Consider the following 25,404-nt stretch of genomic DNA (forward strand, 5'->3'; position numbering starts at 1 on the left):
TTTTAAAAAACAGAATCTATGCTTGCACTTATATGCTTGCACTTAATTATAACAGATATCATTTACGAGTTTGTATTTGCTGAGTGTACTCAACATTTCCTTGTATTTAACGTTTCTCAAAAAGAATTGTTTGTAGGAAGGATGTTTTTTTTCTTGTCCATTGAGGGACACAGGAGGATTGGACACTGTCAAACAAAAAACTGTAAGCCAGCCAACCCATTCTACAACTAGCATGCCTCCGCTTTGTTGCTGGTTTTGAAGAAGGGACGTTGTCTCTTTAGCTGTTTTGTTTTCCTTCAAACAACACTTTTCTCTACGCTGCTGCTAAAGGTTTCCCCTTTCATCAGTAACTGGCTGGTATGGTCCATCCTCAGCCTTTTAAGAGTGCTGCATTTAGACCCCTCTGACCTTCAGGCACTGGGTTCCATGTTGGACATTTTCCAGACTATGGTAAAGGGAGCAGATCACAGGTCTAAAGCCACCTGCATTGCCTCAGCACTTGCTTTGTCTCTGAAGACTCACCAAGTTAGTAGGGTAGTCAGCCAAAGCACTGAGAGCTACCTGATTTTTATCTATTGCTGGGCGCCATTATTCTCTGTTCCTGGCTGTTTTTGTTGTGGGGTGGGCTAATGCCGTGGGAGTTCTGATGTCATCTGCTTGGTGTAATGTCATACACACACTCCTGCACTCTTTCTCGCCATACAGCATCGGAAAATCATCTCGCTCCTGCTACTGCTTGCAGACAGCCGTGTAGAACTCCAATCATCAATCTGTTTTTAATGCCTGCCTACAGAGAATTAAGTCACTTCCAGCTATCCAACTTTCACCTGCCACCAACTCTATGGCTTTTGTGAGTACTTGGGGCATTACCTTCTTTAGTCTATATACTGCCTTACCACATAACAGCCGCAACATGTCTAAATCCAGACACAAAGGGGACAGTGCCACTGTACTAGGTGCCCTCAGCTCACTTTCTGCTAACAGCTCGGGGGCTGCTTGCTGCATGCTTACAAATGGTGCTAACATCTTCATCATGTCTTCTGATGTTAGTATCTGAAGCACCCTGATAGGTTTTTTGCTCTCTCAATTGCTTATTAGCTTTTTGTGAGGATTTTGTTCAGAAATGGTCAGTTCCCACTGTGGATTTGGCTGTATCTCTCCTTAACAAAGCATTTTCTATCTTTAAGGACCCAATCAAGAAGCGGTTGAAAGCCCTCTATAAAGCTCTGTTGTGGCTGCTCTACACCCGATCCTGGCTGTGACTTTGTAAACCATGTCTGACTAGGCTAAATCTCTAAGCCCTTGTACACACGGTCAGAAAATCTGATGTAAAATGTCCGATCGGACCATGTTGTCTGATAATCCGACAGTGTGTGGGCTCCATCGGACTGTTTCCGTCAGAATATCCGACGGACAAAGTTTTAGAGCTGGGCTATAAAACTTTTCGACAACATGATCCGATCGGTCCGATTGTGTGTAGAGAATTCCCATCGGACAACGTGCCACGCATGCTCAGATCAAATTCCTAGACCAAAGCTATTGGCTACTAGCCTGAACGTAATCCCGTCCTAACGAAATAACGTTATCACGTTACGTACGATCAGATTTTCTGACAACTTTGTCCGACCGCGTGTATGCAACACAAGTTTCGGACAAAATCCGACGGATTTTGTTGTCGGAATTTCCAACCGTGTGTACAAGGGCTTAGAAAAGATGATTGTCTTTGGCAAGGTTGATGCGTTGCTTATTAAGCATGTGTAGCAGAGAGCAGGTGTAAATTTTAGCTGTGATGGAGATTTGCTGGAAGTCTCCCAACTTGTCTCTCACATGTGCCTCATATTGGAGGATATGCTTAGGGCACTAAAATGCTGTAGGAAGCATTTTATCCGTTTGGCCTTCAAGGGACAACGTCTCTTGGGATCAGCTCTTCAGATTCAGAATACTTTATTAATCACAAAGTGAAATGACCAATCTCTTAATAACATTATTAAAGCAAAGTTCCACCCATTTAAAAGTCAGCAGCTACAAAAATTGTAGCTGCTGACTTTTAATAAACACACTCACCTGTCCCACGGTCCACCGATGCGGCCGCCCGAAGCCTCACTTCTCTTCAACTCCTCTCTGTGGCACCGGCATTGCAAGTGTGCATGCGCGAGCCACGGTACGCGTTGTGAATGGCCGGGCAATCTTCTGGGACCTGTGGCATGTTCCAGAAGATTGCAGGGAGGGAGAGGTGAACTTCCGCTCGACACTGCTGTGCCAGGAGAGGGAGTGGGAGCTGGGTACCTGTGAAAACTAGGTACCCACTCCCCCCCCCTCCAAAAAAAATTACATGTCGGGGGGGGGGGGGGGGGTCACAAGTACTTAACTGCTTCAGCCCTGGAAGATTTTACCTCCTTCTTGACCAGAGCACTTTTTGCGATTCGGCACTGCGTCGCTTTAACTGACAATTGTGCGATCGTATGACGTTGCGCCCAAAACAAAATTGACATCCTTTTTTCCCCACAAATAGAGCTTTCTTTTGGTGGTATTTGATTTTATTTTTTGTGCTATAAACAACGACAATTTTGAAGAAAAAAAAAAGCAATATTTTTTTAACTTTTTTCTATAATAAATATCTCCCAAAAATATATTAAAAAAACATAGTTTTTCCTCAGTTTAGGCCTATATGTATTCTTCTACATATTTTTGGTAAAAAAAAATTTCAATAAGAGTATATTGGTTGGTTTGCACAAAAGTTATAGCGCCTTAAAAATAGGGGATAGTTTTATGGCGTTTTTATTATTATTTTTTTTATTAGTAATGGCGACAATCTGCGATTTTTATTATGGCGGACACACCGGACACTTTTGACACTATTTTGGGACCATTGTCATTTATACAGCATTCAGTGCTATAATGCAGTGATTATTGTGTAAATGACACTGGCAGGGAAGGGGTTAAACACTAGGGGCGATCAAGGGGTTAAGTGTGTCCCAGGGAGTGATTCTAACTGGGGGGGTGGCCTTCCACTCACATGACAGCAATCACTGCTCCCCATGACAGGGAGCAGTGATCTCTGCCATGTCACAAGGCAGAACTGAGAAATGCCTTGTTTACATAGGCATCTCCCTGTTCTGCGGCTCCATGACATGATCGCCGGGACACCAGTGGACATCGAGCCCGCGCACATCAAGTTAATGGAGACGTACAGGTATGCCCATTTGCCCACCGCTGCCATTGTGCTGACGTATATCGGCTTGCAGTGGTCAGCAAGTGGTTAAAGTGGTTGTAAGCTCTCATGGTTTTTCTCCTTAATGCATTCTGTGCATTAGGGTGAAAAACCTTTTGTAGTGCTGTAGCCCCCAAACCCCCCCCCCCCCCCGGTTTAATTACCAGAACGCTGTCATCGTCCGTCCGTGAACGAGCTCTAGCTGGTGTCTCGTATCCTGATTGGATAGATTGACAACAGCACAGCCATTGGCTCCTGCTGCAGTCAATCAAATCCAATGACGCGGGGCATGGGATCGGGGGCCGAATTCTGCTTTCTGTGAGAATGGACACAGATGTAGGACTCGGGAGATCGCCTGCACGGGTGATCACCAAGGAGAGAGCTTCTCCAACGAGGACACTCGATGCAGGGAGGAGCCACCAGCACTGCTGAGGGACCCCAGAAGAGGAATTTATTTTTCATGAAATTGTTTCTTACTGTGCTTTTCTGCCTCCTTGTAATACCCACTGGGAGCTCCTGAAACTCTCATTTTTCTTTTCTGTTGTTTAGAATGAGCAGTGCAGTCATGTGTACTACAAATCCCATAATACATAGTTCCAAATCCATCTCAGGAGCGAGCAAGATATGTATGACTGTATGTAACTATATACAGTGAGATCATGGACAATAAATGTAGGCACTCTTTAAAAGTAAGTCAGATCACAGCAGCAAAAAAAGGAAAAAAATGTCCTATTTTATATATAAAAATGTTTATATTTATAGCAAAAAAGGAATTCAGAGATTTGAAGGCGGCTGAAAACAAAAGGTACTTTTTGAGAATACACAGTTAAATAGATTTTATTTCTTTAGTTTTTAGTGTCACTTTAACCCCTTCTGGACTGCCCCACGCAGATATACTGTGGCACGGTAACCCTCCTGCAGAGGGCAGTGTGAACTGCTTGCAGTCGCGCTGATTCCCGCATCGCACAAGTGTGAACCTAGGTGTAAGGTCATGTTAGAAACCTATTTTTCATTTGTCCATTCCCTTGATTTCAGGCTTGAGAGCCTCCAAGCTCCCAATCCATCTGCAAAGTCTTATATTCCAAGTCTGCCAAATCCTCAGATAAGCCTTCCTCTGAAGGTGAGCCTCCACTTTTCAAACTGGGGCGACTTCTGTCAACCTTTGCTGACTCTTGCACAGCCTGCATTATGGATGCTTGGGTATAAGAGGTGGTGTTTCTGGGGTACAAACTTGAGTTTTGCGCCCTAACCCCTTCTTATTCTACTGCTTCCAACCTTTTTTGTGTTTATGCACAGACTATCAGACCTTTTAGGTCTCAGTGTGCGGCATACCGGTTTTGCTCCCAACAAGTTTACTGTTCCAAACTGAAAAGGGACATTTTCCCCATTTTGGATCTCAAGCTCTGTTTTGTTTACAATCAAAAAATTCCAGATGGGATCTGGCATATATTCCACTAGGATCTGTCCTAGGGAGATGTTCTGGCTTCTGTGGACATCAAAGTTTCTTACTTCCATGTGCATGCCCATTTTTTCAGCCCATCAGTGGGTTCTAAGCTCACTATCTGTGTGTGGCCCTATTTTGAGGCCTCTCCCCTGCACCGCATGTGTTCACCAAGGTGATGGCTCCAGTGTTAACCCTATTGTGTTCTTCTAAAGGCCATCTTGTTGGGCTTGTGAAAAGTTCTGGCCACCTTGTGTCCCAATAAACATCCTGGAGTTTTGTGAAGTTTGGCTGTGCATTCACCATTGGAACACCTTGCTGGAGGGTTATCCGATCTGGATTCAGTCGGACAACACCACAGCGGGGGGCAAACAGTAACTGTCAGAGAGGAACCAGATATCTTGCTTCAGCAAAAGCTTAAGGGCAGATTCTGTCCTGAGCAGAAGTTCCAGCCTGGTCAGTTGAATACATTACAGGTGTAAGCAATGGGCAGGAAGATTTCCTCAGCCAGTAGCGTCTTGACCTGGAAGAGTGGTTTTGGGATCCGGAGGTGTTTTAGGACCTGTGTTTCAGGTAGGGGAGACTGGGTATAGATTTCCTGGCCAGTAAAAAACTGGACAGGTTTATATTCGGGTATAGGGATGAGTATGCATATCCTCCCCTTAAACTTCTTCATTGTCTCCTCTGCAGGATTAAGGTGGGGGCAAGGCTGCCACCTTGTCTTCTGTACTATGTTGTGTTTTCTTGGGTCTTTTAGCAATTATTTGCTGTTTTTCCACTCTCCAGTTGGGACTGCTTTTGGACACCCTGAAGGTGAAAGACTTGATGTGTCCCTCAATGTAAATGAAATATAGGATTTTTACACTCCCCATAAAACCATTTTCTTGGAGTCCATCATGGTGCACTTATTCCATCCTTCTGTGTTTGATAATGCTCTCTATACTGCTTTGCTCCAAAACGGAAGAGGAGTTAGCCTGGCCTGGGTTAGCCTACAGTTTTTTTTGTTTACGAGTGTTAAATCCTCATGTGGTTGGCAGCATAACCTGAAGGTAAAGGACTTCCTGCATCCTTCAGTGGACTGCAAGGAAAGTATTTTTTTTAATGAGTACAAAAATTCAATTTTTTGTTCAATTTTTTCTTACCAGAAAGTATATTCAACCAAGATATGGAAGCAAAGCAACCCAACAATTATGAGGAAGCGAACAGCAATTCCCAGCATTCTAGTGGTGAGTAGGTGCATGAAGCAATTCCCATTTCCACTGGTAATTTTATACTTGATATAAACAAGTATAGTAAAGTAAAGGAAGTAATGTTGAGTTTTGCAGTGCATCCGGAAAATATTCACAGTGCTTCACTTTTTCTACATTTCGTAATGTTACAGCCTTTTCCAAAATTGATTAAATTCATTATTTTCCTCAAAATTCTACAAACAATACCTCATAATGACAACGTGAAAGAAGTTTGTTTTGAAATCGTCTTAAATTTATTAAAAATAAAAACAAAAACAAAAAATCACATAAGTATTCACAGCCTTTGTCATGACACTCAAAATTGAGCTCAGGTGCACCCTGTTTCCATCTTTGAGATGTTTTTACAACTTGATTGGACATGCCTTGGAAAGGCACACACCTGTCTATATAAGGTCCCACAGTAAGAACCGGTTCACACAGGGGCAACACGACTTTTAACACGACTTTTGGAGGCAACTTGGACACGACTTATCAACACGACTTGGGGCGACTTACAGCACGACTTTAAGTTGCCCCAGGCCAGGCGACTTTTGCCGTGGCCAATCAGAAAATGAGCTCTCAAGGGGGAACTCCACGCCAAATAAAATAAAAAAAAGAACGGGCCACCGCTTGTAAAAGAGTTGGAAGAAGGCGCGGTGGCCTGGCAAGAAGAACCGAAGAGGGGGACAAGACCCCCGAAGAGGGGGACAAGACCCCCAAAGTCGAAAGAAGAGGGCGGCGGTGAAGAAGAAAGCCGGGCTCCTCCGCTAGTAAAAGAGCTAGCAGAAGATAGCGGAGGATTCCGGCGAGAAGACCCCCGGAGCTGTGCAATAAACTATTATAACCCTTGTGTGGTTTTTTTTTTCCACAGGTGAATGGGTAGGGGTACATTGTACCTCATACTCATTCACATAGGGTGGGGGGCCGGGATCTGGGGGCCCCCTTATTAAAGGGGGCTCATGGATTCCGATAAGCCCCCCGCCCACAGACCACGACAACCAACGGCCAGGGTTGTCGGGAAGAGGCCCTTGTCCTCATCAACATGGGGACAAGGTGCTTTGGGGTGGGGGGGCCGCGCACCCCCCCATGTTGAGGGCACGCGGCCTGGTACGGCTAAGGGGGGCGCTTGCTCATCCCCACCCCCTTTCCCGGCTGGCCAGGTAGCATGCTCGGATAAGGGTCTGGTATGCATCTGGGGGGGACCCCCACGGCGTAGGGGGTTCCCCTTAAAATCCATACCTGACCTAAGGGCCTGTTATGCTCTCGGAGGGGGAACCCACGCCAAATTTTTAAATAAATTTAGTGTGGAGTTCCCTTTTGAGAGCTGATAATTATGTGAGAGTTGCCTCTGTATAGACGGAAGTCTGACTTGGAGGCGACCTCCATTGAAATCAATGGGTACCAGTCGCCTACAAATCCGATAGAAGTAGTACAGGAACCTTTTCTGAAGTTGGAGCGACTTCAGTAGTGTGCATTAAGACGGCTCTCATTCACGTACATTGATTTTTACATGTAGCGCGACTTAAGGTGACTAGGGGCGACCTGAAGTCGGATCTGAGTCGCCCCTGTGTGAACTGGCTCTTAACAGTGCATATCAGAGAACAGTCCATGAAGTCCAAATAATTGTCTGTAGACCTCTGAGACAGGATTGTATCGAGGAACAGATCTAGGGAAGGCTACAGAAACATTTCTGCAGCATTGAAGGTCCCAATAAGCACAGTGGCCGCCATCATCTGTAAACATGAGAAGTTTGGAACCACCAGGGCTCTTCCAAAGCGGGCTACCCAACCAAACTGAGCAATTAAGGGAGAAGGGCCTTAGGGAGGTGATCAAGAACCCAATGGTCACTCTGACAGAGCTCCAGCATTTCTCTGTGGAGAGAGTAGAACCTTCCAAAAGAGCAACTATATCTGCAGCACTCCACCAACCAGGCCTGTATGGTACAGTGAATGACAAATTAAAAAACTGCGCAAGCGGAATAAAGTGCTAATAAATAAAGTGCTTAACTTATACAATAGTGATCATATAATATATATATATATATATATATATGATTAGCATATCAAGGTGAAGTTCAATATAATAGTGCTAGATGCTCTCAGCAGGATGTGATGAAAACAGGAGCCTTTAAGGCAATGATCCCCTCTGGTAACCCCACTCACCAGAGTTGCTAGACCCTCAGCTTTTCAGTCCAGGGGTCGGACACAGCTTTAATCTGTAAAAATAGAGATGATGTAAAAAGTATTCCATCCACAGAGTTCTCAGAGTATTCCAAGGGAGTGCATATACCGAGATAAAGAAAAATAAAGAACCATGTGAAGTACCGCTAATGTAAACGCAGCCACGCTGTTATCATGAATAACTCACGAGTCATAGATAGAATACAGGCATCAGCTTATTTCCGGGTCCGCAGGTGTAGCGTGCGCTCCACGGCAACCGGAACTTCCGGAGGTTCAGATTTCCTTAGATATGACAAGCTGAGGATTTGCCACAAACTGGATGTAAAGTTGTGGACACATCGGTGTTTGCCAAGGGGCACAAAGTTAACAATTATTCCTAGGAAAGGCTGTAGAATTTCTGCATTTGCATGAGTTTTTTTTGTGTAGACATACATGCCGTGCTCAGTCAAGTTTTTAGTAACTTTGTGTTTGCAGCTGGCTCAAGTCGAACTCGTGCAGGGATGTCCGATATGGCCGGAGGAGGAGGAAGCGGAGGAGGAGCAAGTTGGCAGAAAGGTAAGTTATTCCTGAATGTGTGTACATGTATAGTTAAATTGAAGGATCATACTAAATTACACCACTGGGTGATGCTGTTGAGCACAAAATTATGGCTAGTTTTTAACATTTGCTTAAACCTGCGTTTATCAATCTTTTTTCAGTCAAGGCTCCCTTTAAAATTCTGCATAACAAAACATAATGGTTTTACATAACACAGCAACATCCTCACACGTAGGACACCCAACATTAGAGGTGATTTTATTCCTCCAAAGCAAACACACCTTTGCACACTGGTACTGACTAGTATACCAATGGGAGAGATTTACTAAAACTGAATAGTAACCAATCCACTTCTAGGTTTTATTGTCAAAGATTATTTGGACAAGCTGATGTTAGAAGCTGACTGGTTACTATGCACAGCTGCACCAGTTTTAGTAAATATCTCTGTTTCTCTTCCTCACACAACTAATGTGACCTCAGTAGTGATGGAGAGCGGCACACAAGGGTCATGTGCAGGTGGCCGACGTCCTCCTTTATTGGTTGGTAGGATGCTGGAGGTACCCAATGAAAACCTGTGGCTTTGCAGGCAGGCTTGATCCACCCACTGGCTTATATACAATCTTTTGGCAATTTGTAGGCATTTTGCCAAGACACCCCTGAAGAAACTTTTAGGGCACCTTGGTTGAAAGAGTGGCTTAAAAAATACCTGCCAAAATACTACTTCCCCCTCTCTAGCCCCTCTCTCTCTCCCCCCCCCCCCCTCTCTCTCTCTCTCTCTCTCCTCCCCCTCTCTATCTCTCCTCCCCCTCTCTATCTCTCCTCCCCCTCTCTATCTCTCTCTCCCACCCACCCCCTCTCTCTCTCTCTCCCCCTCCCCCTCTCTCTCTCCCCCTCCCCCTCTCTCTCTCTCCCTCCCCCTCTCTCTCTCCCCCCTCTCTCTCTCTCCCCCTCTCTCTCCCTCCCCTCTTTTCTCTCTCCCTCCCCCTTCTCTCTCTCTCTCCCTCTCCCTGCACCCTCTCTCTCCCCATCCCTCCTCTCTCTCCCCCTCCCCCCTTCTCTCCCCCCCTTCTCTCTCTCCCCGCCCCTTCTCTCTCCCTCCCCTCATTTCTCTCTCCCCCCATTCTCTCTCTCTCTCCATCCCTCCCCCTTCTCCCTCTCTCTCTCTCTCCATCCCTCCCCCTTCTCTCTCTCTCCCTCCCCCTTCTCTCTCTCTCCCTCCCCCTTCTCTCTCTCTCTCTCTCTCTCTCCCTCCCCCTTCTCTCTCTCTCCCCCCCCTCTCCCTCCACCCTCTCTCCACCCTCTCTCTCCCCTCCCTCCCCCCTCTCTCCTCCTCTCTCCCTCCCCCCTTTTCTCTCTTCCCCCTCACCCCCTCTCTCCCCCCCTCCCCCTCTCTCTCCCCCCTCCCCCTCTCTCCCCCCCCCTTTTTCCCCCTCTCACTTTTATTGTATCTCCTGCTTCTCAACTCTTCCTATCTCTCTCTTACTTCCCTGTTCTTCTTTTTCTCTCTCCAGCCTGTCCATTCTTCCTATATCAGGGGTGCCCAACCTTTTGAAGTGCGAAGGCCACTTAAGCGACTTGGCAACCAGTTGTGGGGCACAATGAGCAGAGCAGGCGGGTTGACAGGAAGCATCAGCTTATACAGCTCTGCTCCACAGCTGCTTGCTCTGCCAGCTTCATTAACAACAGAGATGCTCTGGGATGGCGGGTCTGCAACCCATGATCTGGGCTTGCCAATCTGCCATCCCACAGAAGGAGGTCACGGGCCACATCAGAGGGCTCCGCGGGCCAAATGTGGCCCCCACCCCTGTCCTATATCTTCCCTCCCTTTCTTTGTTTCTATCCTCCTCTCTCTCTCCAGCTTGTCCCTTTCTTGTAAAACTAATACCTCTCCCCACCCTCCCTCTTTCCTCCCCCATCTATCCCAATTTCCCTTTGGGATTAATAAAGTATTCTGTATTTCTTTTCACATACATAGACGGTTAAACTGTAAACTTCAAAGACGGGGTTCTCAAAATCTTAGAAGCCATTGCAGTCGTGCAGCTGCTATGCAATCCTTTGTGTTCACCACACTGCTGTGTAGGTTATGTTAGCAGTTTTATATAATAATAACACAGTAAAGCTGGATTGAGAGCCCTGTCAATGTTTGTCATTTCAGAATCTCCTAGCCCCATGATTTCAAGTCCATTTCCAGTCATGCAAGGTTTGTTTGAATTTTTTTATACCAATATCTTTGAATAATTCATGTGTTTGTACTTACATGTGGCACACATTTGTAAAATGCATCTCACATCTTGCTGATTGACACAGTTGCCTTAGTAGCCATGTGCAGCCCAATCTATTTCATGTGTCTTTTGCAACAGTACAGCCTGAGAAGGTGCCCCCTGTCACATGGGCGCCTCCATTTGGTAGACTCCGCTTGCAGTGAGGGATCGCTCCACTGAAGACAGGCCTGTCTCCGTTGAGGTCTGCAGAGCCGAGATGGACACAATCCCACTGTCCTCTATGGGGAAAATGGACCGCCTGTCTGTTTTTCATCCGGTCCACCAGATGGATGGACAATAGGACCACCATCCTTCTGGATTTGGTGGACAGGATCAGATCGCATAGCAGCAGATGTCAGTGGACATGTCACTGCTGACGTCTGCCGCTCCATAGGGGAGCATGCAAGGTTTAATCAGGTCCACCTGAAAAACTGATAGGCGGACCTGATCGGACAGCCTGTGTGAAAGGGGCGTAAGGAATAGTAGTAAGGAAAACATATTTTCTGTCTAAACCAGAAGGTTTTGACAGGTTTTTTATAATATAAGCTCCAGTTTTCCCTCTGCAATAATTCTTGAGAGCCTTTATCAACACCAGTACTCAACTACGTAGTGTTGAGTGAAACCCTTCTTTAACCCCTCTCCATCTGCATTCTCTATTGTAATGTTTCTGAGCATGATGCCCCATGATGGGGACATGGGGCATGACTGTGCTGTTTAGGACTACCCGAGGAGGCAATAACAATGTTTTATATGGTCAAAGTGCTTTTTATCGCTTAGTTATAACTTGCTAGGTATCACTTTGCAACCTGCATGATGCATATGTTTTCCAAAGGATGGGAAAAATATAGGGCATATGGCACTGTAGTCCATGGGTAATCTGCAGGAAAAAAAAACCCATTGGGTCCTGGAGCTACAGCCAACAGGCAGAAGTCATATCACACATCACATTTCAGGTGGCTTTTCTGAGACTATTGCTAACCTTAGAATTGCAATTGACCCATAGACCTGTTTTAAGAAGGTGAAATGATTGGGTACTACTACTGTGTAATGCTAAAGACCAGAAAGCTTACTCTATATATTTACAAGCTGTACATAGATACAAGGTTTCAAAACATTAACACAAACAGATAATATTCACGTTGTCAATGTGTAACTAAAGCCAATCTTTGTTTAGGATAGAACAAGGAACAGTTAGAACTTCTTGTTGAGACTTGGTTTGCACACCTATATTCTATTCAACAGCTTTTTTTTTTTTTTTTAAATAAAACACAATCATTATGGCTGCTTAACTCCTTCACACCACCTCCCAGTGCCCTTTAAATCGGCTTTGGTGCATGGAAGCAAATTGACTTCCTAATCACGTGACCAATGTGATTGGCTCTCACAGGACCAATTGCAATATTCCCTCTGCACACCTTCATGGAAATTGCTGTAAAAATGCTGGATGCTGTAATGACCACCGGCTGGAAACCACAGAGAATCTGAATGTAGACATGTCATCAGCACGCCAAGGATTCCTCTGAAGGGTCCAAAGCTTTATTTACATGTTCACACAGTACACATCCGGCAATGCTTCAGAGCCACGCAGGGTCCATTTGTCAGGAAAGTGGCTCTCACGGGAGTCGTGTCATTAGGAGTCAATTGCTCTTGCTCCCGATCAGAAGCCTTGACCAAGAACCATTGGAGACAGCTTAGTCAATGTGCTGGCAGCAAGCAATGAGTGCGCTCTCGGCACATAACCGCAGACTGCCATGGACACATGGATGGGAGTCCATACTACCTGCCATTGCAAATCTGCATTACACAATTAGGAGGAAGTTAAACTCGAACAAGTAAATCAGATAAATCTTATACCTAGGGTGCAGGAGAACTTGGTGATCAACGTTTCAGGGATTATGGGAACCTCCTACCCTTTTTTTGGTGATCACCTAATACACCCTCACTTTTTAGTACACCAGGACACTGCTTTACTTGTATTTTAGCCGTTTGTCTATTAGATATACCATTTGTACTTGGAAAGTTTACAGTAAGTTATATTCAGTGACTGTGTGTAGTTAGTGTCTTAATGACAATCAGGGGCAGACTGACAACTCATGGGGACACCCCCGGGCAATAGGAGATTTTGGGGCCCCCAGCAAGGTGCATGCTGTGGGGGCACTCCATAGGAGGGAGGGGCCAGGAGCAGGGAAGAGGGACCCGAGAAGAGGAGGATCTGGGCTGCTCTGTGCAAAACCAACTGCACAGAGAAGGTAAGTATAGCATGCTTGTTATATAAAAAGAAATAAAAAAACAAGACTTTACAATCCCTTTAAGTAAAACCAGCAACTTTTGAGACAACACCTTGGTCAGGTCTATGTACAGTATAATGTACAGAGTACGTGGGTCAGGAGTAAGTAACAAACAAAACATATAGAGTACAGCAGTCGGGATTAGCGCCACACTCACATCACAGTCCTCCCTTACACCAAAGTCCCAACATTCTCCCTATACATCACAGTCCGCAGAGTCAGTCCCCCCTTACATCAGAATCTCCCCTTACGACAGAGCCCCCACAGTGGCACCCTATGGCAGAGCCCCCAGAGAGTCACCTTTTGTTTACAGACACAATATACTAACACGGACACATACACAGTATACAGACAAAGTATACACACAGACATACACACAGTATACAGACACACACACAGACACGCACACAGTATACACACAGACACGCACACAGTATACACACAGACATACACACAGACACGCACACAGTATACACACAGACACGCACACAGTATACACACGTTATACACAGTATACACATACACAGTATACAGACACGGACACGCACAGTATACACACAGACACACACACACGTTATACAGACACAGTATACACAGACACAGTAAACGGACACACACACAGTATACACACAGGCACACACACGGTATACAGCCACAATATACACACAGTATACAGACATAGTATACACACACACAGTATACACACACACCAGCACTTTTCATCTAGAAATCAGCCTAACGCTCTGCTGCTGCCCCCATCTCCTGACATCCTGGCACTTGTCATGCCCCAGCAGCTCATAGACACATTTGGTGGTAATACAGGAGAGGAGGATGATGTGCCTGTGTAGTGGTGGGCAGGTAATCAGTAGGGAGATGTAGCAGAGATTGGGGGAGAAGTTCAGAACATCCTTCCCCCAGGAGAAGTGCACTTCTCACACAAAGAAAAACGATCTAACAGCTTCGGAGACGGGAGCTCTGCTAGAGGAAACACAGCCTCCCCCTCTGCTCACCAGAGGAAGCGCTGATAAAACTACATTTAACTCAGCCAAGTTAGTCAGTTTGCCTTGCATCAGCCTGAAGTCCATCCCACACTGCAGGCTGTGTCCCCACCTCCCTCTCCTCAAGATGTCGGCCTCTCCTGCTCTGTATTCAAAGAAGCCACGTGGGGGAAGGAGGCATGTACCCTGTGTTCCCATTGGCAGAGGAGGTAGTGGAGGGGTAGAGCAGCTATAGCCTCCGAAAATTTACATCAAAATGATGTCTGTGTCAGACATTTCAGGGACAGATGTAACAATACCCAGATTTTTACAATCTGTCCCTGGGTTTCTGAGGCTGGCAACCCTGATGGGGCCCCCTAGTGGCATGGGGCCCTCGGTCAATGCCCAAATGGTCAGTCCGCCCCTGATGACAATATTGTCCCTGGTACAATGCAGTTCTCGTATTGTACAAAAACATTGCTAAGCTTTCCCATGTAAATATTCTGTTTGCATTTTGCATCTTCCTACTAAAAAAACTGTCTGCAGTCCAACTTCTGTGATTTTGGTGTACATACCTACCTTTGGTATACAACGGTTAGAAGCTCTCAAGTTTTTCGTTGCCGTCTATGTTCCAGCTGGGGGACTTAATTTCTCTTTTTGTCCTGGTGACCATCGTCACTGGAACTGAAAGCGAAGAACAATTTTTAATGGTCACTTTCTCTGCAATATAGGAAAAATATTCCAACTGGGACGACACTAGTGGTGACCATTTTGTAAGAGAGGAAATCCCCGCAAAATCCTCTCGCTTTTTTTCTCCTCTCTTTTGACAAGAAGTTAAAAAAAGAGTAATTCGTTTTAACCTTTTTTTACTCTATCCAAAACAAAAGTTTTGGCTTTTGTTAAATTGTGACAATTTTTTTATTTGTTAAGGAAAAGAAAAATGTAAATTTTCTCTCTGATATAAAGAATATTGGGACATCTTGTGAATGCCAAAAATACACTTTTCTTAAAGTCCTATTGGGTTACAGTCACAAAAATAAATTTAGCTTCCTCAAAAACAAAAGGATAATCTTTGTGTTTTTTTATATATTATTTAACCTCCTTCAGGCAAGGGATGGAAGAAAAAAATAAAAAGAAAAGAGGAAAACAACAAGCTGGTTAAAGAGGAGAAGAGTGGAAAAGCAGAAGGTAAGCATGAGATGACAGATAAAAGGTGTTATCTATGGTGTTTCCAAGAAATATCATCAATATACCTGTTCCGACACTGTATATCACTCTGATAGCCACAGCGGATTACTCTGGCAAGGTCAAACACTGATATGGTGTGCACATAATCTTTCTATGTCATTACGTGGGTTTGCATAACAGCTGTTTATGCTGTTTCTTATAGGTATGTATAGGATGTTAAAGCGATTGTAAAGGCATTTTTTTTAAATAAACATCTCTATTCCTACCTGCTCTATGCTAAGGAATTGCACAAAGCAGCCCTGAACCTCTTCTTCTTAGGTCCCCGGCTGGCACTCCTAACTCCTCCTCTCTGTCCAGCTCCCCCACGGGAAGCCGCTTCCCATAGGGGCATTCATGTATGCTCCCGAGCCTGCTGCTGCATCCATTGACACAGACAGCGGGACTTGGCCCCGCCCCCCACTCCCTCATCACTGGCTTTGACAGCACTGGGAGCCAGTGGCTCCCGGTGCTCCATGAAAGCCAGTGAGATCTGGAAGTGAGGGGAGAGAAGAGCTGCAGATGTGCACAGAGCTGGGTAGAATGAGGGTTCAGGTAAGTACAATAGGGGGAGGGGTTGTGGCAAATTCAATACCTTAACATTTTTGTACTTTAAAAAAAGTTTAGGCTTTATAACCACTTTAATACCTAGGCTGCTTTGATCACAGTGGTGTGGTGAGGATCATGTTATGTAGGGGTTGCCAGTAATTTGATGTAGTCTCCATGTGTGCTTTTCATTCACCCATTGGCTGTGCAAGGGAAAAACAGAATGACAGTATGTCATAGCTGTGCAGTGAATTAGAACAGGCCAGTTTTACCACCTAAAAATAAATACATATAAATGCGTTCATGCACTTAGTTTCAAATTATTTACAAATTGCTAAAAAGTGGTAAAGGGAAACGATACAGTGTGGAAAGTAAGTATACACCAGACTTTTTGGTTTAAATACTCAATTTGGGTTTTAGGTTGGTGTTAAGCTTGGAGGTTCTATGCTTTGGTTAAAGTGGCACTGAACAATATCCCTATTTTGCAAAAATAACCCATACACATCCACTACTTAATGGTCCTGTAATCTACTTTTTATGAAATACGTTTTTTTTCTGTGTTTATCTGCCTTCTTGTAAAGTCCTCCGTGAGCTTCGAAACTCTCCTTTTTCAGCACTGTTTGGAATGAGCAGTGTATGTTAGTTGTACCCATGTGCTTTGGCCATGCATGCTACAGATCCCATAGTTCATAGTACTAGTCCATCTCAGCAGTGAGCAAGAGATAATATCCAAGTTCCTTCATACAGTGGGGCCATCGACTATCTTCTAACAGCTGGATTACAGCAAAAAAAAAAAAAAGGAATTTGGAAGAGACTAAGGCCGCGTACACACGCACGGACTGTTTGCCCAACCTTGTTCGTCAAACAGTTTCGGCAAACAGTCCGCTCAAAATTTGCATGAGCGGACTTGCCCACACACGAGCGGACTGTTTGACGAACAAGGTTGGGCAAACAGTTCGCTCAACTTTTGAAATGAACGGACTCGCCCACGTAAGGAGGAGGCAAATCCGCCCATTTCGAGCGCGTGTACAGGTAGGCGGGGCCCGCGAAGGAGACGTCGCGGGCTCCGCCGCCTGGAATGGGCTTAAAGGGGAACCCCAACGCTGAAAAAAATCGGCGTGGGGGTTCCCCCAAAGTCCACACCAGACCCTTGTCCGAGCACGCTACCCGGCCGGCCAGGAAAGGGGGGCGAGCGAGCGCGCCCCCCCTCCTGAGCCGTACCAGGCCGCGTGCCCTCAACATGGGGGGGTGCCTTGGGGAAGGGGGGGCCGCGCGGCCCCCCCACCCCAAAGCACCTTGTCCCCATGTTGATGAGGACAAGGGCCTCTTCCCGACAACCCTGGCCGTTGGTTGTCGGGGTCTGCGGGCGGGGGGCTTATCGGAATCCGGGAGCCCCCTTTAAGAAGGGGGCCCCCGGATACCGGCCCCCCACCCTATGTGAATGAGTATGGGGTACAATGTACCCCTACCCATTCACCTGTGAAATAAAGTACAAAAAAAAACACAACACAGGGAAAAAATATTTTATTGCACAGCTCCGGGGGTCTTCCGTCTTCGGGGGTCTTCTCGCCGGACTCCCCTGCTATCTGTGTGTAGCTCTTTTACTAGCGGAGGAGTCCGGCTTTCTTCCTCCCCGCCGCCGGCCTCTTCTCCCGACTTCGGGGGTCTTGTCCCCCTCTTCGGTTCTTCTGCCGGGCCACCGCGCCTTCTTGTAGCTCTTTTACAGGCGGTGGCCCGGTCTTCTGTCGCCGCTGCCTTCCGTTCTTCTGTCGCCGCCTTCGGTTCTTCTGCCGGGCCACCGCGCCTTCTTGTAGCTCTTTTACAGGCGGTGGCCCGGTCTTCTGTCGCCGCTGTCGTCGCCGCCGCCGCCTTCCGTTCTTGTTCTTCTTCTTGTTCTTCTTCTTCTTCTCCTGGAGATGTTGACTCGACGAGCTCTCCGGCCGGAATGCCAGGGACACGCTCCGCTGCCACTTATATAGTGACAATGGGGCGGTGTCACATGGTATATGTCACATGGGTTGGTCACATGGTGACCCCGCCCCCTTACGATGTCATAGTCCCCATGTGACATCAACCCATGTGACCAACCCATGTGACATATACCATGTGACACCGCCCCATTGTCACTATATAAGTGACCGCACAGCGCGGCTCTGGCATTCCGGCCGGAGAGCTCGTCGAGTCAACATCTCCAGGAGAAGAAGAAGAAGAACAAGAAGAAGAACAAGAACGGAAGGCGGCGGCGGCGACGACAGCGGCGACAGAAGACCGGGCCACCGCCTGTAAAAGAGCTACAAGAAGGCGCGGTGGCCCGGCAGAAGAACCGAAGGCGGCGACAGAAGAACGGAAGGCAGCGGCGACAGAAGACCGGGCCACCGCCTGTAAAAGAGCTACAAGAAGGCGCGGTGGCCCGGCAGAAGAACCGAAGAGGGGGACAAGACCCCCGAAGTCGGGAGAAGAGGCCGGCGGCGGGGAGGAAGAAAGCCGGACTCCTCCGCTAGTAAAAGAGCTACACACAGATAGCGGAGGAGTCCGGCGAGAAGACCCCCGAAGACGGAAGACCCCCGGAGCTGTGCAATAAAATATTTTTTCCCTGTGTTGTGTTTTTTTTTGTACTTTATTTCACAGGTGAATGGGTAGGGGTACATTGTACCCCATACTCATTCACATAGGGTGGGGGGCCGGTATCCGGGGGCCCCCTTCTTAAAGGGGGCTCCCGGATTCCGATAAGCCCCCCGCCCGCAGACCCCGACAACCAACGGCCAGGGTTGTCGGGAAGAGGCCCTTGTCCTCATCAACATGGAGACAAGGTGCTTTGGGGTGGGGGGGCCGCGCGGCCCCCCCTTCCCCAAGGCACCCCCCCATGTTGAGGGCACGCGGCCTGGTACGGCTCAGGAGGGGGGGCGCGCTCGCTCGCCCCCCTTTCCTGGCTGGCCGGGTAGCGTGCTCGGACAAGGGTCTGGTGTGGACTTTGGGGGAACCCCCACGCTGATTTTTTTCGGCGTTGGGGTTCCCCTTTAAGCCCATTCCAGGCGGCGGAGCCCGCGACGTCTCCTTCGCGGGCCCCGCCTACCTGTACACGCGCTCGAAATGGGCGGACTTTCCGAGCGGGAACAGTCCGCTCATTTCGAAAGTACAGCGGACAGGCCCACACACGGGCGGACTGTTCGCTCAAACACAGTTTCAGCGGACAGTTTTTCGGAATTTCCGAAAGACTTTGTTCGTCCAACTGTCCGCTGAAACTGTCCGCTGAAAGCCCACACACGGGCGGACTGTCCGCCCAAACACTGTTCAGCGGACAAGGTTGGGCGAACAGTCCGCCCGTGTGTACGCGGCCTAAGATTAATAGAAGGTTAAGAATATTTGAATAGATTTTCTTTTAAACCTTTTAGTTTAGTGTTGGTTTAAGTATTGGGGGACGTTTAGGCGTTATTGGCTCACTGTAGTGATTAGGTTAGGAGTTGGAATCATTGATTGTTGAGACGCATAAAACGCCCAACCAAAGTCAAAAATAGAATTAGGCAGGGCTTTTTTCTCAGACAATAGGTGCAGGAACTCCCCCTTTCCGAGTCACCCCTGGTCTACACCCCATACACACCTCCTGCACCGTTCCATGGTTCCACCCCCTACCCACCTCCCAGTACTGCCCCTTTTAGAGAATGCAGAACCAAGGAACAATTGTGGTACTAAGTAATTTGTATAGAATTTGTTAATGATAACAGGAAAGGCAGTAAAATCCTATGTGGCCAGCAACAATCGATCCCAACAATGGAACAAAATACCCCCCCCCCCAGAAATAAAAGACCCCCCAGCAGCAATAACAGTTTTCCCTGCAGTCAGCACCAACAGACTCTCCAGCAGCCAGCAATAATGGATCTCCCCCAACAAAATACCTCCAACAGACTCTCCAGCAGCCAGCAATAATGGATCTGCCCCAACAAAATACCTCCACCCCCAGCTGCAACAAAAGATTTCCCTGCAGCCAGCATCACTAGATCCCTCCCAGCAACAACTGACCCTCCACCACATAAGACCCAGCAACAGTAGACCCCCCACCAGCAACAATGGGCCCTCTGCCTTGCAAAAATAGATCCCCCAGCAGCTAGCATCAGTAGGCCCTGCATCCCTTGCCATTGCATGCATTCAGTGCTGGAGGTGCCAGTACTGCGCTCCCCCACGTTCCCACTGAAAAAAGCCCCGGACTCTGCATCATCGGGGATCTGCCATTCGCTTGTTCAGCGGGAATCAGCTGAGAGATCCCATGCTGAGCAGGCGGACTCTGTCAGTGTGAAAGGGGCCTTACAAAAATGTATCAGAGATAACTTGTATCCTTGTATAGTTTGTATAGAGAAAGCTTGGAGCGAACAGACAAGCGAAAGAAACATGCCTACATTTTGCATACATTTTCTATTTGGTCAACATTTACATTTTTGGATATCAACTTACAAACAATGAAGCTTGGTTAGGACTTATACAGCACTTTCTGTTGTGCAGGGTTTCTCCCTGTATGCTTGCTCATGGACAGTGGTGGAGCTCAGGAGTGCTGGTAGTAAAGCACACTTCTTTGTACAATTACCAACCAAAAGTAATATTTTGCTGTTCACTTTACAACCACTTTAGGTATTAGTAAACAGCCTCAGATGATACACAGAGATGAAACAGATCTCCCTACATAAGTTTTACATGTGTATCTGCTGTCTTCCACTTTTTACATTCTTTGGAAAGTGCACATTGTGTTAGAAATCTTTGTTCCTCTTTCAGCAGTGGGTGTGGAGTCTGGGCTTACACTGTGAGAGCGCTGATTGGAGGAAAGGTTCACACCCCCCCCTCCACATAGGCAGAGGATCAAAGGAACATGCAGAGATGTAGTCTGAATAGACAAGCTCCTTGCTAATCTCCCTCCCCAACACAAATTTTCAGCTGCTGTTATCTCATGTGTGGGAGAACTTGTCAGAAGTGACTTACAATGATAACAGAGGAACAGAGCACCAGAGAGAAACGACACTTAAAGCTTTGGAGGGAGATAAGAAAACACTACAGATATATGTGCTTAGTTCAAATTTCATGAATATGGTTTTACAACTACTTTAAATGTGGTGGCTGCATTTGTTTTTTGTTTTTTATTCCTTTATTTCACCTGGTGATCCTGCCAGTAATACTGTCAGTCGGGTGTCTGCATTCTAAATGAAGTAGTAAAGCAGACACCTTTGGACAGCAGTATTGTCAGTCTCGGGAGGCTAGTTAGCTAGTTAGAATAGCATATTTAGGTAACCTTGACTAACAAAGTGAAGCTGAACTCCAGCTAACGCTTTACAAGCAGTTACGGCAAACCGTTTTATTCCTTTTGGGATAAAGGTTTTACATGAATAACTAAAAGCTAATCACTAAGCACCCATTAGCAATAAATGGTTTGTCTTAACCCTCTAGCTGCTACTTTGTATGGTTAGCTTGGTCTGTTAAAGGTAGTTGAAAAATAACAGACTTACTGACTGGATCACCAGGTGAAAATAAAGGAAATAAAGCCGAAAATAGAAAGCTAATGCAGCCATCACATTCAAGAATTGGGCAACTACAATATAATGAATTTTTGTTTTTGAGTGTAAAAACGTTTTAAGGCTAGTCCTTTGCACAGGGCAACACATTGTAATGTCTAGATCCTTTATCATAGTGGTCATCAACCCTGTCCTCAGGGCCCACTAACAGGCCAGGTTTGCAAGATAACTGAAATACATCACAGGTGATATCATTTGCTGCTCAGTGATTACAGTAGTCTAGTCTGCATCTTCCCAAGGTAATACATAAAACCTGGCCTGTTAGTGGGCCCCGAGGACAGGGTTGAGGACCACTGCTTTATCAGAGCATATTTTGTTTGTTCATTCAGTCAGTATCTGGTAGTTTTATTTATTTATTTTATTTGTGTTAATCTATTTTGAAAGACATTTTGGACTAAGGGGAGGAAAGGGGCAACTACTTCTTCTGTAGCCAGGAGATCTGAAAGATCCAACTTGATTCCTTCTAACCTCAGATGGAAACGGACTGCCTGTCCATTTTCATCCAACTGTCATCCGATCCGCTGTTTTTGGCAGACAGGATCGGATACCGGCGGGTGTCAGGTGACACATGTCCACTGACATCTGCCGTTCCATAGAGAGCTATAGATGGCCTGATTAAGTCCACCTGAAAAACTGACGGGCAGACCTTAGCAGACAGACTGCGTGGATCTAGCCTAACAGAAAGGGCAGAAAGTCGGAGGATGCGTCTGCAGGAGCCCGACTTTGCACCGGTGATCCACTGATCACAGGTACAATGCTCTGCAAGCCCTGTGAAATGAACAACAAATGCACATTTTTTTCCTGCAATAATGTGCATTTATTTTTTTGTAGAAATTTTTTTTCAGCTTTCAGTGCTGTCGCATTATGAATGACAATTGCGCGGTCATGCTACACTATACCCAAATGAATTTTTAATCATGTTTTTAAAGGTACAATCAAATTTGAGATGACTAAGCCCCAGACTATGTAAAAGGACTGTGTGGACTTTTTGAATGCCTTTTTGAATGCTTTTTGTTAAGTCAAAATTTTTTAAGATAAAGCAGGCAGGTCCCAATAGCCCATTGTTGATCGATACAGAATCTGATCCAGAACAGGTGCATTCAAGGTGCTACCTCCTGTTGAGCCTCAAGAACAGGGAACAAACCCCTACAAACCTCCATGTAATCCATGCACACATCCCTGTTCTGCTTCTCGTGCCCGTGATCGCACGTGGCCGGCGGTCATTGCGACCTGCTATCCCACTTAAAGGAGCCGATGTACAGCTGCGACGGCTTACAGGATCGTGCCGACCTGCCGCAGTATAATGAAGGGGCTGGTCGGCAAACGGTTTAGCAAAACGACAATTTAAAAAAGAAAAACTAACTATATTTCTTACTTTCTGCTGTAAACCATATCCAATAAAATAAAAAATGTCTTCATTAATTTAGGCTAATATATATTCTGCTACATATTGTGAGTCCACAAACTATGGGATATATGTACGCAATTTTTATTTATTTATTTTTTATTAGTAATGGTGACAATCAGTGGCTTATAGCATGACTTCTACATTATGGCGGACAAATCGGACACCAAGTTACACTTTTTGGGGACCAGTGACACTAATAGAGTGATCCGTGCTAAAAATATGCACACAATATCACTGTACTAATGACACTGGCTGGGAAGGGGTTAACATCAGGTGCGATCAAAGGGTTAAATGTGTGCCTAGGGAGTGCTTACTAAATGTGTGGGAGGTGCTTGTACTATAGAAAGGCAGAGATCTGTGTTCCTGCTTTGTAGGAACACAGGACCACAACCTTACCTTCTTACAGAATGGCGATCTGCCTTGTTTACATAGACAGATCGCCCTTCTGCCTGTGTCCCGAATGATCAGCGGGTTCCTGCTTTGTCTAATCACAGCAGGGCGGCGCACTTGCACACCAACAGGTACGTGATTCTGTACAGGAGAGGCACCTTGCTGCCATATATATTCAGTATACAGTCGGCAAGTGGTTAAAGTGATTGTAAACCTTTGTGTTTTTTTTTTTTAAATAATAAACATGTCATACTTACCTCCACTGTGCAACTCATTTTGCACAGAGGGGCCCCAATCCTTCTCTTCTGGGGTCCCTCGGCAGCTCTCGCGGCTCCTCGTCGCATCAAGCAACCCCCTAGGAGAAGCGCTCTCCTGGAGGGTTACTAGAGATGTGCCTTGTAGATGAACATATCTATACAAGTAGTTGTAGGAGATAACACTGCTAGGCTCTAAGGAAGAAGGCAATCCTTCTAAACGCGTTAACCAGCAGTGGTTTGCATGTCCTTTCTCTAGGATCTGGAGACTGCTACCAGTAGACGAATTGTCATAATCCAAAGACTGTTACATTGTGGTTTTCTTTCCATCCTTGTTAGTAGTTTTTAATACTTTTTCTTCTAATAAATATATCAAAGGATAATGCAAAAGGCTGGTGCGCCCTCTTTTTTTTCTATTCTCTTTTTTGACTGCTAGGATACCCCTATCCTGGAGGACAGCAAGGCCTAAAGATATAATCCACTCTGAACTTTGGATTGCCTGGGCAACACATTTGTGTGCAAGAGTATTTATTTTACTGCTATTAAAGCACCTAACTACATGGGATAAAGTTTTACATGTAGTTTGTCCCATGGAGGACAGAACTATGAAAAATGAAAATGATAAATCTTCTTTAAGCTTTGAGATAAATACAAGGAGAACCTCCTACACTTTGGTTTTTCATCCAGGCTCATCCAAATTCCATTTGTCCTCTGCATCTAATGTCTTCAATGTGATGATCCACATTCCGGTGATGCTGGAACACAACCTTGCTGCCATTTTGCTGACCTATTCCAGTGTTCCCACCTGTTAGAACATTTGCCCTGGAAGTTAGACTGTGACAAGCTTGTGGGTGATTCTGCATAGAGGTTTATGTGCTTATTCTGCAGAGGATTACACAATGCTCAAATTAACGTAACAACTGACTGAACTTTATATAGTATTTACTGGATATTATTACATCTGTATTAAGCACAAACCATAAATGTGATACATTGCAGCTTACTAGTCATTCGATGTCGTGGCTGCATTTGTTTTTCTTTTTTTTTTAAGCTTTTTCCCTCTGTTTTCATCTGGTGATCTGGCCAGTAACTCTCTTCCTTTATTACAGTGCCCCCACTCTGGACTAAGGAACATAGGGGTCACATTTGGACAGCAGCATTGTCAGTCTGGGGGGAAGGGCGTGTTAGATGTACTAGCAGATTTAGATAAACTAGCAAATTAAAGCCAAACTCCTGCTAAGACTTTATAAGCAGTTACAGCAAACCTTGTTTTCCCTTTTGGGATAAAGGTTTACATCAGTCAATAAAAAAAGCTCATCATGGTAAACTGCAAGAGAAATGGAAATGCCCTACCAGCAATACCATAACCCAAACCACGTCCCAGAAAAATAGAAAAAACAATGGAAAAGAGGCCTCGGGGATGGTACGGGTAAGGGTTTTAGTGAGTATAAATGTAAATGTTTTAGTGAGTATCAATGAAGTTAAGAAGTATAGAAAATGTAAGAAAAATAACATTTTATTCAAAAAATATATAAAAATATTAATAAATAATAAAACAATACATAGGTCAATACAGTACAGCTAAATCTCCCGTGAGGGAGGTCAGAGAGACTCTCTATAGCAAGAGCACCACCTGGCTTAACAAGACAGGATACGCAGCATGTTTCGGGAAAATCATTACAATTCCTTCTTCAGGGTATGAAGATATATGCTGTAATGTTAGAAATATCTGATTACAATTCATATGATGCTGGTACAAGATGATGACTTGATTCAGACAGAGAATATTCCATTTCATATTTTTATATATTTTTTGAATAAAATTGTTATTTTTCTTACATTTTCTATACTTCTTTACTTCATTGATACTCACTAAAACCCTTACCCGTACTATCCCTGTGGCCTC

At 45.7% G+C, this 25,404-nt stretch overlaps 1 protein-coding gene across 6 annotated transcripts in view; it reads left to right on the forward strand.

Moving 5' to 3' along the window:
- The window catches only part of LOC143974349 (zinc finger protein 618-like), a 236,860-nt gene that overhangs the window by 191,914 nt on the left and 19,542 nt on the right, over nt 1-25,404 (forward strand). For all 6 annotated transcript variants that reach the window (XM_077475667.1, XM_077475627.1, XM_077475636.1 and 3 more), the window contains 4 exons: nt 5,798-5,878; nt 8,536-8,616; nt 10,754-10,798; nt 15,232-15,312. In XM_077475667.1, the coding sequence (XP_077331793.1) occupies nt 5,798-5,878; nt 8,536-8,616; nt 10,754-10,798; nt 15,232-15,312 (288 nt within the window). The remainder of the gene's footprint in view (nt 1-5,797; nt 5,879-8,535; nt 8,617-10,753; nt 10,799-15,231; nt 15,313-25,404) is intronic.

This window comes from Lithobates pipiens, unplaced genomic scaffold (assembly GCF_037356315.1).
Source record: "Lithobates pipiens isolate NorthernLeopardFrog02 unplaced genomic scaffold, aLitPip1_a1.2 Scaffold_1, whole genome shotgun sequence".
NCBI classification, from domain to species: domain Eukaryota; kingdom Metazoa; phylum Chordata; class Amphibia; order Anura; family Ranidae; genus Lithobates; species Lithobates pipiens.